Source organism: Zootoca vivipara, chromosome 2 (genome assembly GCF_963506605.1).
Source record: "Zootoca vivipara chromosome 2, rZooViv1.1, whole genome shotgun sequence".
Classification (NCBI taxonomy): Eukaryota; Metazoa; Chordata; class Lepidosauria; order Squamata; family Lacertidae; genus Zootoca; species Zootoca vivipara.
Window position 1 is genome coordinate 121,143,723 of NC_083277.1, and position 14,635 is coordinate 121,158,357.

Below are 14,635 nucleotides of genomic sequence, written 5' to 3' on the forward strand. Positions count from 1 at the left end.
CTTTGATCGCGGGGGTCTCGGGGAGGTCTCCTCTCCCTCTTCCTCTTCTTCCAATTGCGAAGGTCTCCGGGAGAGCCTTGGGGGAACCGCCGACGTTTCGGGAGGGAATCGCCTTCCCAGCCTTATTCGGGGGGGTCGTTTAGCCGCACGACACCCCCCTCTTTTCCAGCTAGAAAGTCGGGAGTTACGGAGCTCCCGTTTCAGCCAGCTAGCGCTCCGCGGTTCGAACCGGAAGTCCCCCTGTTTAGAGGGTCATCTGGTCTTTAATTAGATAACTCGGGTGTGTGCCTGAGGGATCTCAAGGAGGTATTTAGGAGTTGGTACAATCCCTTGGCTTTTAATGCCAGGCCTGGCCAAGGCCGATCTAGTCAGCTATGCTGTTCTCACAGTGGGAAACCTCATGCCTGTAGGAAGTCCACAAGCACGACATGAGGGCAGCAGCTCTCTTGCCACTTGTGCTTCCTAACAAGCGGTATTCATACCTAAGTGCCTCCAGCTGCGAAGGTGGAAAGCCCCCAGTCACAGACTGCACCTGTCCGCCAGCACACGACCCTTTTCATGTGTTTCTCACGTTGCCATTTCCCTCATCCTTCTAGCTCACTTGGAAGTGCTGTCTTGCTCTCTGATAGACCTCTGCATGGAACCACACACACGGCCTTTTCACCACGTCGGCCTCATGTCCTGCCACAGCCTCCCTCTGCGTTCCCGTCCCTCGTCTTTGGGGAGCAGTCACAGCACATGTGGCTTGTCCCAAACTGGTGACGCAAGGCAGGAGCAGAGTTCAGAGGAGCAGCTGCTGGCAAGCTGCGCCCAAGAGGTAAGGTGGCCTCCATCCTGTCTCAACCCTTTTCACATAATTAAGGTGTGTGAGGTGTGGGGAATAACTCTGTGAAATCAGAAGCAGGGCTTCAAGGCCTCAGATCTCTCCTGTCCCCTGAGCCCTCCATTGAAAGGCAGACCCTTCACTCCCTTCTGATGGCTTTAACCATCTTTAACCCAGACATGGACTAGACCAGGGGTAGTCAACCTTTTTATACCTACCACCCACTAATGCATCTTTCTTGATGGTAAATTTCCTTACTGCCCACCAGTGCTCGATGGAAGGAGGATTCAGCTTGTGCCGTAGAACCCTCTACCGCCCACCTAGAATCCTGAAATGCCCACTAGTGGGAGGTAAGGACCAGGTTGACAACCCCTGGACTAGACAGTCCTTCAAACAGAGTAATGTCCTCTATGACATGTGGGGAACCTTGGGATTCTCCCCAAGCCACACCCCTCACAAGCCCTTCTTTGTGTGCACGCGCGCACACACACGCGCGCACACGTACACGTGTTTGGGCTTGGTTGGAATGTGTCCTCCAACCCTTGCAGCCCTGGATGGAGGAAAGAGAAGGGCGTGTGAATTTGTGCAGAAACAAGCATGCTTTTAAAAGGGGGGGAGGTAAAATTTACATTACTTGCTGCTTTTACTCTGGACCCACCCAGCTCTGGGACCAGAACATTTCTTACTTCAGAAAGTTATTCCTGTTGTTTAGTTGGAATCTGCTTTCTTGTAACTAGAAGCCATTGGTTTGAGTCCTGCCCTCCAGAGCAGGAGAAAGCAAGCTTGCTCCATCTTCCATGGGACAGCCCTGTTTAGACATTGGGAGATAGCTATCATATCTTCTTGGTCCTTGGTGCTTCTCCCCCCCCCCCCAGCTGACTTAGCCCTCTGAGGCCTGGGCAAGTGTACCCGGCTGCCCACACACCCTGCACAGCCTTGGGTCTCCGGCTGAAAAAGATTTCCTGCCTCTGGTCTATAAAGAAGGACATGTGGCCATCCTGCTCCTCAGCTGCAATCCCAGTGAAAATCCCACTTCTCCTGCTACTGCTGATTGTCGTGGGCACGGCGGGTGGGGGGGGGAGGGATTTTTGTTGGGCTCACAGCTGGGGAGGAAAGGGTTAATCCTTTCCCTACTGCTTTCCGGTCCTTACTTTTAAGCAAACAGAAACCACAGTTGTGGTTGCGAGCAGCAACATGGTAAATGTAGGCCTAGTCAGCGGTTTGTACAGTAAAAGCAGTTTCAGGGTTTCCATTCAGTGTTCCTTACTAAGGAAGGATTGGCCAGTGTCTCAAATACGGTAAGAGAATAATGGTAAAATACCACTGTACTAGGGTTGGGGCAGACTTTTAACTGCACACTTATATCTATTTAATAAACTTTATATGCTGCTTAATCCAAAAGAAACCTATTAGAATCACAGAGTATGAATTGAATAATAGAATCACAGAATTGTAGAGATGGAAGGGAGCCCAAGGGTCATCTAGTCCAACCCCCTGCAATGCAGGACCTGCGGACTGAACAATCCACTAGATTCCTGGGTGGTCACAGCAGCACACATCTGAACATGCTGCACCCCACTTCCCCTTTTTGCCCTTTCCCTGGGAGGCTGCTGGTCTTGCCCACACAGGATGTGGGGGAAGCCAGGGGGAGGGCCGCCAGAGCCTCAGGGTGTGACTCTGAGCTGCACTCCTGACCCAGGCACTGAAAGCAGTGAGTACCGGGCTGGGAGGGGGAACTGGGGCTGGGGAGGTGGGCATGAGCAAAGGCCTTTGGAACAGGCAGTTTGGGAGGGGGGGGTGGTAAAATAGGGAAAGCGCTTGGGGGAGGCCAACGCAGAGCAAAAGGAGGCGTTGGGGAGCGGAGGCTCTCTGAACTGCTAAAGGAATCATTGGAAACCCCAGCAATGAAGCAAGGGTTTTCAGCTTCCTCTTGAGCAATGGGTGGGTGGAGGGAAGAAAGAGGGGCCTTTCTAGCAAAGTCAAGGCTTAGGAAAGCAGCAGAGTAGGACCTCTCTGGGACGGGGCAGTGTTTGTGATGGTCCATGGGTGGGGGTTCAGGTGGATTCTGTTGGGGTTAGGGGTGTGGCTTGGAGCCAACTTGTGTGACTCCAACCCAGGGCTCTGGCCGCCCACATGTACTTCTCACATTTAGTTGCATTTTGAGGATAAAATGGGGGTAACTTTGGTTATTAGGTGGGGTAAAAATCTTTCCGCCATAAGTAAAAGGCTCCACGTTGTAGGGTGGGGATGAATGTAAACTCCAGATTGGAGACGTCTGAGGATTACAGACCTAGATAGGACAGGTGATTACATGGTCAGTTTGTTCCAATGATGGAGGCAAGGTGGCTGCTCTCTCTGTCGCAGTGCAGTATCCGCCGAAGGGAGGGTCTTCGCAATGCCTGCGTCCCTTGAGCATTTGTTCATTTTGAAAACGTCTAAACTGCACCTTCATCTTTTTAAAGTCTCCACATGGACTCCAGTGTGGTTCAAATAAAAGTCAAACATCAATGCAGTATTAAAACAAACATTTAAAAAGAAGATAAATACAGTATTTTAAAAAATCTGAGAAATGTTCTGGTGCCACATGGTATGTCACCTGCCTTAGGTCAGGAGGGCACAGGAGGCCGTGATCTGGGACTAGGAAAGGCAGGTTTCAGGCTTGTAGGATCTGGTGTAAAAACCATGCCCTTAGAATCAAAGCATTCTGATTCCAGGAATTACTGTAGGTTTTTTAAAATGTATTTTTTTATTAAAGATTTCCTGGTTTACAAAAGTATGTGCAATGTCTCTTTTTTCAAGTTACATTTTCTACAGATCAGTTTCATTTGTTGAGACATTAGTGTTACATTAGGAAGAAAAGGGGGAAAGAGGTGGAGGGCGGAATGGTGAGTGGGGGTGGGGTCGGGGGGGGGCGATGTTTCTATTTTGCTTAATGCATGTGTGGGGTTTTGTGTCAGCATCGCTTGTGCAGGTTCTCTTTGCTATTTGCTTGTGTTCTTTTGGTGTTGAGAGGTTGGGGGTTGGCTTAGGCCCTAGGGTTTGACTGTTCAATTGTGATTGGGTGAGTTTCAGAGAGAGTTATTTCCTTTTCATTGATAAGAATTTAAAGCAGGGTTTAGACCACATTCTGGTCCACTGAGTGGGGTTAATCTCATAGCCTATGTCGTCCCCCCATTGTTTTTTGATTATGTCTAGGGGGCTCGTGGGATTTGGGAGTAGTATTTTGTATATTGCAGATACCATCCCTTTGCCGTGTCCCTTTGTTGTTAGGAGGAGGTTTTCATATGTTGTCAAGAGCCAGTTGCTGCTGATTTTACTATGATTGTTTAAGAAGTGGTGTGTTAACCAGGGCATTTGGGTGTCTTCTAGTTTGTCTTGTATTTCTTGCGTTGATAAGGGTTTGTTATTTTTATAGAAGTCTGTTAGGTGATACAGACCTTTGGTTTGCCAGGTTTTTATCTGGAGGTTTTGTGCTGTGTGATGGAATAGTGGGTCGTGTGCCAGGGGTGGTATGGTTTTTTTGTTTTGTTTTTTTATTAAAAAAAACCTTCCCTTCCCAGAGCTACAATTTACAGAGTGGTTTAAAATTCAATCCCTCTTCACAAGGATCTCTAAAAATTGTAGCTCTGGGAGGAGAAGGGGACAGCTCCTAATAAGTCTCCGCTCCCTTAACAACCTAGAGCTCCCAGGATTCTTTGGGGGAAGCCATGATGGTTTGATACTGCCTTAGTAGTACCAAAGTGGTATGATACTGCTTTAAATGTATCATGTGATTGGGGCCTTTGTTGTTGCTATTGTTAACCAGTTGGGAGAGGCCTCAAATCTTCTTGATCATTCAAATATCTATCAGTAGATCTGCCTTCTTCTTGCCCCTTGTCTAGGGGATTGGAAAATGTTTATTTTTGAAGTTAAGTTATCCAGAGCTCTTTATTGGGTTCACCATAAAAATCCCATGCTATGGAGGCTTCCTCTCACTTGTTTTGCATTCCACAATGAGGAGAAACTGCCTCCTCTTAATATCTGAAAAAATGAGCACCCCTGTTTTCTTCTGACAGATGTTAGATGATACTCACCTGCCTCCCCATCATCCCGTTGGGGAAAAGACCCCAATTTACTGCAACCTGGAGGAGATGAAGCAACCAGCCACAATGCCCCCCAGCCCTCGCAGCCCCCCACTGCAGGTGCTGGACACCTGGGAGCAGCACATCGATTCTGGCTCCCTGCGCAGTTACTATTACAAGCCAGTGACGGGCGAGAAGTCATGGAAACCCCCGCGAAGGAGCCAGGAGATGGTGAGGCTGCTGCTGGTTCTTACCAGTGTGTGCAACTGCTAGTGCAGAATCTCACCTCCATCACTTCAAGCATTTCTCAAGGGGGGTGGGCTGGCAAGCAGTGCTTAGGTGATAAGCTCACATTGTTGCCTCCCATCCTGGCCCTTTCAATTTCACAACAACGCTGTGAGGTGGGTAAGGCAAAGAAATAGATTGCTTCTGGACAACCTGCTTATTTACCATTCATCCGGATCTGTTTGCACAAAGTTTGTAGGGGGTTTGGACAGCACCAACTATTTATTGAATATTTGTTTGCTGGAAGGATAGACAGTGTTGTGTCAAGCAATTGTGATCTCACACTTTCCAGCGTGTATTTCCCCATTACTTTCCTTATTGCAAAAAGTCCAGAGCACCAAACCAATTTGCATTGCACAGCCTGAATATGCTGGTATGTGACTGAATCCCACCCAAAAATGGCAACAGTCTGGAAGCAGCCTTAGGCTACCCAGCGATATCCATGACTGCATCAAGATTTGAACCCGGATCTCCCAGGTCCCAGCTGAGAACTATTAAGCACTATACCACACAGGGCCCCCTGGTCCATTATTGGGGGCGGCGGCTCACCTGTTGGGGAACCCTACAAACAGGTACCTGCTGCCACCTCCCTCCCCCCACAGGCTGCCTCCCTCTGAAGCCCCTTGCTTCCTGGCACCCTCTCCCTGGGCCGCTGCTGGAGGAATTCTGCAGTAATTACTTCTAACGAACTAGGAGTCCTGGCCAAGGGGAAGGAGCCAGCCTGCCAGTGCCAGCTAATCTCCCAAGCTGGCTCTTCCATCTCCCCACGCCCCGCTGCCCCGTGCATCCCTCCTCCACCAGGAGAGCTTGTGCCTGTAGGTCTTGTTAGGATCATCAGCGGCAGAGGGTCAGGGCAGGACAGATGGGGGGTGGGTGGGTCAGGAGGGTGGAGGGCTGTTGCTTATGTGAGAGAGGAGGTTTGAAAGAAATAGCAGGGGGCCCCTGGGGATTAAGTCTCTGGAATTGCTGAGCCTGGGGTGGGGAGGGGGAAGGGCAACCTCTTTTAATTGGAAGCTGTCCGGTTCTCTAGATAGAAGCTTCTCTTCCTGACACACACACACACACACACACCACACTTTATCCTCCCCCCCTTCTGTGTTTCTGCATTTTTTGCAGCGCTTGAGAGAGGCAGAGGGACACAGCCCCTCAGCTCCTGTAGACCCTCCTCTGGGTGAAACACTGGACAAAGACCCAGACGGAGCAAAGAGGGGGGAGCTGGAGGCTGGGAATCAGGGTCTCAGGACCAGGGACAAGAAGCTGAGCTACACCAAGTCCATGGTGCTGCCAGAGACACACGTGCCCAAGGTAAGTCACCGGGGGGGGGGGGGGCTGGGGAGCAACTGTGTGCCCAAAAGTGGAGGAATTAGGTACATGTGGTAATGAATGGAGGCTGTGTGCACACCAGACATTTAGAGCAAATCCCTCCCACTGCAAGAATCCTGGGAACTGCAGTATACCTATCACAGACTACAATTCCCAGGATTCCTTGGGGAGCATCGGTCAGTACGCAGCCTTGCGTTACTCTGTGTCTGTCTGGAACTGCAGGTGTGAGAACAGGAGGGGCAGGGCAATGGTGTAGAATGTGTTTGGACCAGGGCTTGCCCAAGACATTTGGCTGCGTGAGGCAGAGTGGCAAATGGCATGGCCTCCCCTCCAACCCATGTCAAGTAAAGGTGCAAAAGTAACCAACGTCAGCCACATTATTTTGGCACCTGAAGCAGAAATTCCTTTCCCCGTTCCCTGGCAGAGAAAAAGACAATAAAAGATAGGGTGCTATCCAAACTTTGTGAGTGGACCCACCAAAATTAGTGGACTTGAGGTCACTGATTTTAGTTGGTCTACTCTGAGAAGGACTAACATTGGATATCACCCATAACAAATGAAATAAGCAGCTGTTTGCCACCCCTTCGTTTCATCCAGAACCAGCTGTTGAGGGCAGTCATTTCCCTTTGCCTAATGGCAGGGCTGGCCCTGGACTTGATACACCAAAGAGGCTGGGAGACTCACTTCTTCTGTGTCTCTCTCCTTCCAGGGAAGTCATCGCCGGAACCTTTCACAACACAGTTGTGAGGCCTGGCTAGAGGAATACCCTGCACCGTCGGGATCTGCCAATGGTTCCCCCACAGACAGCCCTGACCTGCTGCATGTAAGTGTGGTGTGGTGGTTAGAGTGTGTGAAGCTCACTGGGTGACCATGGGGCCGGCTGGCCTCACAGGATTGTTGTGAGGATAAAAGGGAGGGGACCATCTATAAACCACCTTGAGCTCCCTGGAGGAAAAGCTAGATATAAATATCATTGAGCAAAGAAACCTCCCCGCCTCCCCACTGGAAAGGATCTGGAGCAGTGAGCACCCCGAGTTTAGGACAGCCATGTCAGGCAGGCGTCTTTCTCAGTTTTGGGGTGGGGTAGGATGCTCTTATAAGAAGAGAGCCCTGTGGGATCAGGCCAATGGCACCAATAGTCCTAGACTATATACCTGTGAACCAGATGCCTGTGGAAAACTTGCAGGCAAGATCTGATTGAAGTCAAAAGTGCAGCCCAGGCAATGGACTACCCAATAATAATAGGAATAATAGAAGGCGAGCACAGTTTGCTACCGGCGGTGTGGCTTGGAGGGTGAATGAAGCAAAGGGGCGACAGGGAGTGGAATCCAGCCTTTGGAAAAACAAAGTTTTGCAGGGTGGGCTAGGGAGACCCAGTGCGGTAAAGGTAAAGGGACCCCTGACCATTAGGTCCAGTCATGACTGACTCTGGGGTTGCGGCACTCATCTCGTGTTATTGGCCGAAGGAGCCGGCGTACAGCTTCTGCGTCATGTGGCCAGCATGACAAAGCTGCTTCTGGCGAACCAGAGCAGCGCACAGAAACACCGTTTACCTTCCCGCTTGGAGCGGTACCTATTTATCTACTTGCAGCTTTTGAACTGCTAGGTTGGGATTAGGTTTACCTAATCCTCCTACCGGTAGGTTTAGGATTAGGTACCCAGTGCAGTACCTAATCCTAAACACCAACAATAAGATCATATATAAAACCAGCTCCAAGGCTTGATGGAAAAGGAATGTCTTCAGTAGTCATCTGAGAAGGCAATAGAACAGGGTCCCCAAACTACGGCCCGGGGGCCGGATGCAGCCCAATTGGCCTGCCAATCCGGCCCACGACGACCCCCGCCGCTCGCCGCCCGCTCTTACAGCATATAAAAGCAGCGCTCTTCCGGGTCGGGGAAAAAGCGCCAAAAATCCTTTGTGCGCATGCGTATGGGCCTCTCCCGACCCGGAAGAGGTCATTTCTGGTGCACTTCCGGGTCGGGGGAGGCCCATACGCATGTGCACAACGGATTTTCAGCGCTTTTTCCACCCTGGAAGCGCGCCACCGCGCCACCGCGCGCCAGCATCCGCACGGGCGCGCACTCCCCCGCCCGCCGGCCCGCACAGGCGCGCGCTCCCCCGTCCTCCGGCCCGCCGCGCGATCGGCGCAGTTGGAACCGGCCCAAACGCCGGTAAGTCTGGGGACCCCTGCAATAGAACAAGCGCCTGTCTGATATGATGGAGAGATGCAGGTTAAGCTCTGTTGAGAAACAGAGGCTATTGGGGAGTATCCTGCAGCTCAGAAAAGGTCAGAGGGTTTGCCCATGGTGCTTGCTGATGCTGATGCTTCTTCGCTGCAGATGGTGGAGAAAACCGGACAGCTGAACAAAACCAAGATTGCAGAAGGAGGCCGAAAACTCAGGTACCTCGCTGGAATCCCCCTGCAGTGGGAAGATGCTTGAGGAGGGGTGCTTCCCCCTATTCCTTTTGGTGGAAACTGGGCAGCCCTTGGTCCTCTAGTCTTCATGCTAACCTGGCTGGTTGCTCACTTCCAGCTGGATAGCAGTTCACAGCTGAAGGGGTTTTGACAAGCAATGTCCTGGCTGTGAAGGGACAAAAGGGCTGTCAGTGGATAATTGGGCCTTTTTTCAGCTTACTGTCACAGATCAGGAGGGGGCCCAGCCAACCTAGGAGGAAATAAAGCAGATTTGAGCCTGGGTTCTCTCCATCAGGGGAGAAGTTTGGTGGGGCAGAGGAAGCAAGCTTGTGTGAAATGGGACACATATTAATCAAAGAGGTTGGAGTATCTAAATAAGCCTTGTGGGCAATACGATGGATATACTACCATGCCAATGACTGTGGAAGGCCCCAGGGTCTTCAAAAAGTGGGCAGCAATGAGACCAGTTGGTCTTAAGGCAGGGCTGTGGTGATACTTGTGGCCTCCAGAGTTGCGAGGCTCCAGTGCTCATGCATCACCAGCCACGCTGGCTGGAGCTGATGTGAGATGGAATCCAGCAACATCTGAACATAGTTCTTCAGCTATGACCTAGGAGGAATTCTTTCTCCTTCCCTCAGGCTCAAACTGGGATATTGAGTTAGTTCCAGAGAACAGGAAATAGGTAAAGAAAGTCTCACCTGATTCCTTGTTGACATCCATTTGTCTTGAGAGATAATGGAGTCCGCCCCAGGGGTGAAGTCAAACAGCTGCATTAGCAGCACTGAAGGGACATCCTTGGGGTGCGAGCCTGGACAGTGTGTGCGGAGGTTTTGGGCTGCCCAGAGATGACAAGACCTCCCTCTCAGACTCACTCATGTGGTCCAAAGGAAAGCAGAGCACTCCCTTTGGCACCAACTTGGCTGCAGGAATTGCTGAAAGGAGGCATACAAGGTGCCATCCAACCACCTTAGGGACTCCTCTCAGGATTTGTGTAGGGTTTATTCCTTAGCCTTATCTTCCCGCAAGGCAGGGGAGGGTTAGGATTAGAGTTTTCTGTCTCCTAGAGAAGCTGCCTTCAGGGAGGGGAGGGGAGGGGAGGGCAGCCTGAAGACATAAAGTAGGTTCTGGGTGTGATGGCATCAGAGCAAGATACAATGAAGTCTTCCATATGAAGTCTGAAAATGCAAGAAAGCCACTGGCTGCTTTCAATGTAAGGTTGAGGTGGGTTCATTTATATAACTGCAGTGCTTAGTCCAGCCAATTAATGCAATCAATGTAACATGCCTGAATGTGGGGGCATTTGTTTTCCTGCTTTTGTGTGTGCGCTCAGAATATGCATGCTGTCAGATTCATCCCCATAGACTCTCACCCTGCTTCTCGCACCCCCACCCCCCGCAGAAAGTGTTGGGCATCTTCGTGGCTGGTGTTGGCTGGGAACAGCCTCATGTTCTACAAGGACCCCAAGATGGCAGCTGCATGGGTGAGTGGGGCAAGCAGGGCACAATGTGGAAGGTGAAGGAGGAAGGAAGAACTGGTTGTGCTTGACAGCAGAGGCCTCCTGTGTCCTTCTCCCAGCTAACTCCTTCTCCTCTCTTCCTGCAGACTCCAGCCAGTAGCCGGCCTGAAAGCAGTGTGGATTTGCGTGGTGCCCGCATTGATTGGGCCAGGGACTTGTCCAGTAAGCGGAACGTCATCCATGTAAGCGTGTGAACGCTCAGGAAATGAGCCTTGACCTGTGGGATACCTGGGGTCAGATGTCACATTGCCAAGAACTGAGCCCTTTTTGCCCCCACTGTGGCTTTGTTTGCTCCTCTCACTTAAGAACACAGAGTTGACCTTTAATGGTCCTGTGTTGGCCTGCAATAGAGAAGCAGCTCAAGAAGGGCTACTGCAGGTGCCCTGCATGGAGAAGAGAGAGGATAATTTCCAGACCATGGATTGTCTCTGCTGGGAAGTGGATGGTGAGAATCTGCTCAAAAGCACATTCTCAAGGAAAATAAAAAAATTCCTTCAGTAGCACCTTAAAGACCAACTAAGTTTATATTTTGGTATGAGCTTTCGTGTGCATGCACACTTCTTCAGAAGGTATGAGTGTGTATCTGAAGAAGTGTGCATGCACACGAAAGCTCATACCAAAATAAAAACTTAGTTGGTCTTTAAGGTGCTACTGAAGGATTTTTTTTATTTTGCTTCGACTCAGACCAACATGGCTACCTACCTGTAACATTCTCAAGGGTTAGTCAACTCCTCACTCCTAGCTAAATTCCCTCTCTGGGATTGGAGGTGGTGGGAGACTGCTATTGCAGGAGCTTGTTGGCTTCTCAAGACCCATCTTGTTGGTCACTATGAAAGAGGACTGTTGGGCCTCTAACCTGACCCAGCAGGGCTCTTATTATGTCCAGTGGCTCCTCATACAGATTTCCTTTGAAATGCAAGACAATGTATTCTAGGAAAACACAGGGTTACACAGAGCCGTTGCCTAATCCAGCCTGCCTTCTCTCCTTTCCCCCTCTGTTCTTCTTAGTTCCGCACCGTGACAGGCAATGAGTATCTCCTGCAATCAGGTAGTGAGGCTGTCAGCCAAGACTGGTTCCAGGCAATCAGAAGGGTCATCCGTAGGCTGGTGAGTCAGGCAAACCAAAAGGCTCTTCCCCCTCTTCAAAGTTAGAAATGCTTGAGGTTTTGTTCAATCTGCATTTGTTTTAATGAACCATTCTCATTTGCACTTCCTGGGACTGAAACATGGATTGAAATGCAGTTATTATTGAAATGCAGTTATTGCAATAGTTTTCAGCTGAAAAAGCAAGTTACCAATATTATATTTTATGTTAAAATGTGTACAAAATACATTTTAGAATAAGGCTGTATTAAAATAGTATAAAACTGCGTGTTTTGCGGGGAAACACATTAAAAATGGATTTGTGTTTTTTGTTTTGTTTTTTTAAAAATACAGCTTGATGTGGAAACAGGGAACTAGGGCCAAACCTAATAAATCAGGCATCCCCAAACTTCGGCCTCCAGATGTTTTGGACTACAATTCCCATCATCCCTGACCATTGATCCTGTTAGCTAGGGATCATGGGAGTTGTAGGCCAAAACATCTGGAGGGCCGCAGTTTGGGGATGCCTGTAATAAATCTTACTCCATTGAAGATATGACCCATGGTGTCAGAGAAGGATTGGTACATGATAGAAGCAGGCCACCAGGGAAGGCTAATGGCACTACAGCTGGCCCCTCTGCCCTCCTCCCGCTTTCCAGACCCAGGGCTTTTAAGGGGCCAGTTGCAAAGCTGAAAGTGTGGTTGAGGAAGACTGGAATTAAATGAAATGCCAATTGGAAGATTATGTGGGTCAGGGTTGCATCACCATGACAAGTCACTGGCCAGCCCAATCTAGGTCTCCCTAGCAATGAAACACCGCATTTTGCATTTGGGATAAATTATGAATTAAATTCATTTGCCTGCTTTGCTCCACCCCTACTGGCTTCATCTGCCTCCCTTCCACACTGCAGGATCAAGAGAATCCTCTGGATGAGCCACTTCTGTATCCACTCTGCCGGTCCAACAGTGCTGAACTTGTGGACCTCAGTGCTGATGATGAGGAGGAGCCAGGTGCTCTGAAGAATGAGGCGGAGGCAGGTCTGTGTCAAGCAAATCTGGGTGTGGGGAATGCTAAGTGAGTTTCTTAAATAAAGCTGCCTTGGCCTAGGTAGGGGAGCTGGGACATCTGAGCTTCAGCTACTGTAGCAGCTGCCTTAACTTCTTCTCTCCCCCCTTCTCCCTGCCCATCTCCTAGCACCCTCAAGTCCAGACAGAGCCTACAAGAAGCGGGTCAAGAGCAAGCTGAGGCGGTTCATAGCCAAACGGCCTCCACTGCGGAGTTTGCAGGAAAAAGGACTGATCCGAGGTGACTACCCAAACCCTTTCAGCTTAGGTGGTGTATGAATGATGGACTTTTAGAGGTATTGTAGAATTGGCATCATGATGTACTTGCTCGTAATGCTTCAGATGGGAAACCCTTGAAAAGGCAAAATAATTCCCCATAATCATGACCAGCATGGCTGCAATAGATGGGTGTAAATTTTGGTGTGGCTGTTGTGAACATGAAATGTAGCAGGAGCCAACATGGTGCCCTCCAGATGCAGTTCTCTCCTCTGGATGATACCCAGCTCTACCTCTCCTTCAAATCAGAACCAGTAAAGGCGGTGAAGATCCTGTGTGAGTGTCTGGAGAAGGTTGGAGGATTGATGGTGGCTAACAGATTGAGGTTGAATCTTGACAAGACAGAAGTACTGATTTTGGGGAACGGGGCGGGCGGGTGTGGGGGACTCCCTGGTCCTGAACGGGGTAACTGTGCCCCTGAAGGACCAGGTGCACAACCTGGACGTCATTTTGGACTCACAGCTGTCCATGGAGGCGCAGGTCAATTCTGTGTCCAGGGCAGCTGTTTATCAGCTCCATCTGGTGTGCACAGGCTGAGACCCTGCCTGCCCACAGACTGTCTCGCCAGAGTGGTGCATGCTCTAGTTATTTCCTGCTTGGACTACTGCAATGTGCTCTACGTGGGGCTACCTTTGAAGGTGACCCAGAAACAACAACTAATCCAGGATGCGGCAGCTAGACTGGTGACTGGGAGTGGTCGCCGAGCCCACATAACACTGGTCCTGAAAGACATACATTGTTTCCCAGTACGTTTCCGAGCACAATTTAAAGTGTTGGTGCTGACTTTTAAAGCCCAGTATACCTCCACCCCATCATTCTGCCTGGACGCTGAGGTCCAACGCGGAAGGCCTTGTGGCAGTTCCCTTGGCAGTGCAAGAAGTGAGGTTACAGGGAACCAGGCAGAGGGCCTTCTCGGTAGTGGCGCCCTCCCTGTGGAACACCCTCCTTAAACAACTATAGTATCTGACTTTTGGAAAACACCAGAAGGCAGATTCCCTGTTTAGGGAAGTTTTTAATGTTTGATGTTTTATCATGTTTTTAATATCCTGCTGGGAGCCGCCCAGAGTGGGTGGGGTATTATTGATGTTGTTATTTCCCCAGACCAGGTCTTTGGTTGCCGGCTAGAAGCCTTGTGCCAACGGGAAGGGGGCACCGTCCCACGTTTTGTCCAGCAGTGTGTGGAAGCTGTGGAACAGAGAGGTACGCTGTGCTCACCATTCCTTCTCCATGAGGCATCGCCTGGGCTGGGAATTGGCCCTGACCCTGGTAGTAGCCTCCTGCCTTCACTTTGCCCAGTTCCATTGGGGGTCCATGAGATTTCACAGGAGGGTTTCTCCTCTGCTTTTCAGGACTGGATGTAGATGGAATCTACAGGGTCAGTGGGAACTTGGCCGTTATTCAAAAGCTGAGATTCATAGTTGATCATGGTGAGTAATTACAGTGATAAATAGAAGTGGGGGGGGGGAATTGCAGAGAAAGGAGTTGCTGAGTCTCAAAGCCATCTTGTCCTCTGTCACTGGGCTTTTCCTTTTGTGATGGTACAGGAAGCATTGGAAAAACGGGGGCCAGTTTGAAAAGTACTTTTCAGCCTATTCAATACCAACATACATGTTTTCCTATCTTGGGGGTGGAGAATAGGTCTCTAGTTTTGTTTCCAGTGTGGTTCAGCTGTAGAACAGCCAGAGGACAGAAGCCACCTATTGCCTGGCACCTGGAAGGTAGCCAATGCACACATGCCTGCTCCCCCAAAGCAATTTTGCAGCTGCTTTTGCAATTATTTATAATA

General features: G+C 50.1%; 1 protein-coding gene across 2 annotated transcripts in view; it reads left to right on the forward strand.

Moving 5' to 3' along the window:
- Window positions 1-14,635, forward strand: part of ARHGAP9 (Rho GTPase activating protein 9) — a 37,431-nt gene that overhangs the window by 14,472 nt on the left and 8,324 nt on the right. The window contains exons 3-14 of one of the 2 annotated variants that reach the window (XM_035102371.2): window positions 597-817; window positions 4,879-5,115; window positions 6,286-6,474; window positions 7,202-7,315; window positions 8,833-8,894; window positions 10,257-10,389; window positions 10,512-10,607; window positions 11,434-11,532; window positions 12,420-12,546; window positions 12,704-12,814; window positions 13,951-14,049; window positions 14,199-14,276. In XM_035102371.2, the coding sequence (XP_034958262.2) occupies window positions 597-817; window positions 4,879-5,115; window positions 6,286-6,474; window positions 7,202-7,315; window positions 8,833-8,894; window positions 10,257-10,389; window positions 10,512-10,607; window positions 11,434-11,532; window positions 12,420-12,546; window positions 12,704-12,814; window positions 13,951-14,049; window positions 14,199-14,276 (1,566 nt within the window). The remainder of the gene's footprint in view (window positions 1-596; window positions 818-4,878; window positions 5,116-6,285; window positions 6,475-7,201; window positions 7,316-8,832; window positions 8,895-10,256; window positions 10,390-10,511; window positions 10,608-11,433; window positions 11,533-12,419; window positions 12,547-12,703; window positions 12,815-13,950; window positions 14,050-14,198; window positions 14,277-14,635) is intronic. The other variant, XM_035102387.2, reaches the window with a different exon arrangement.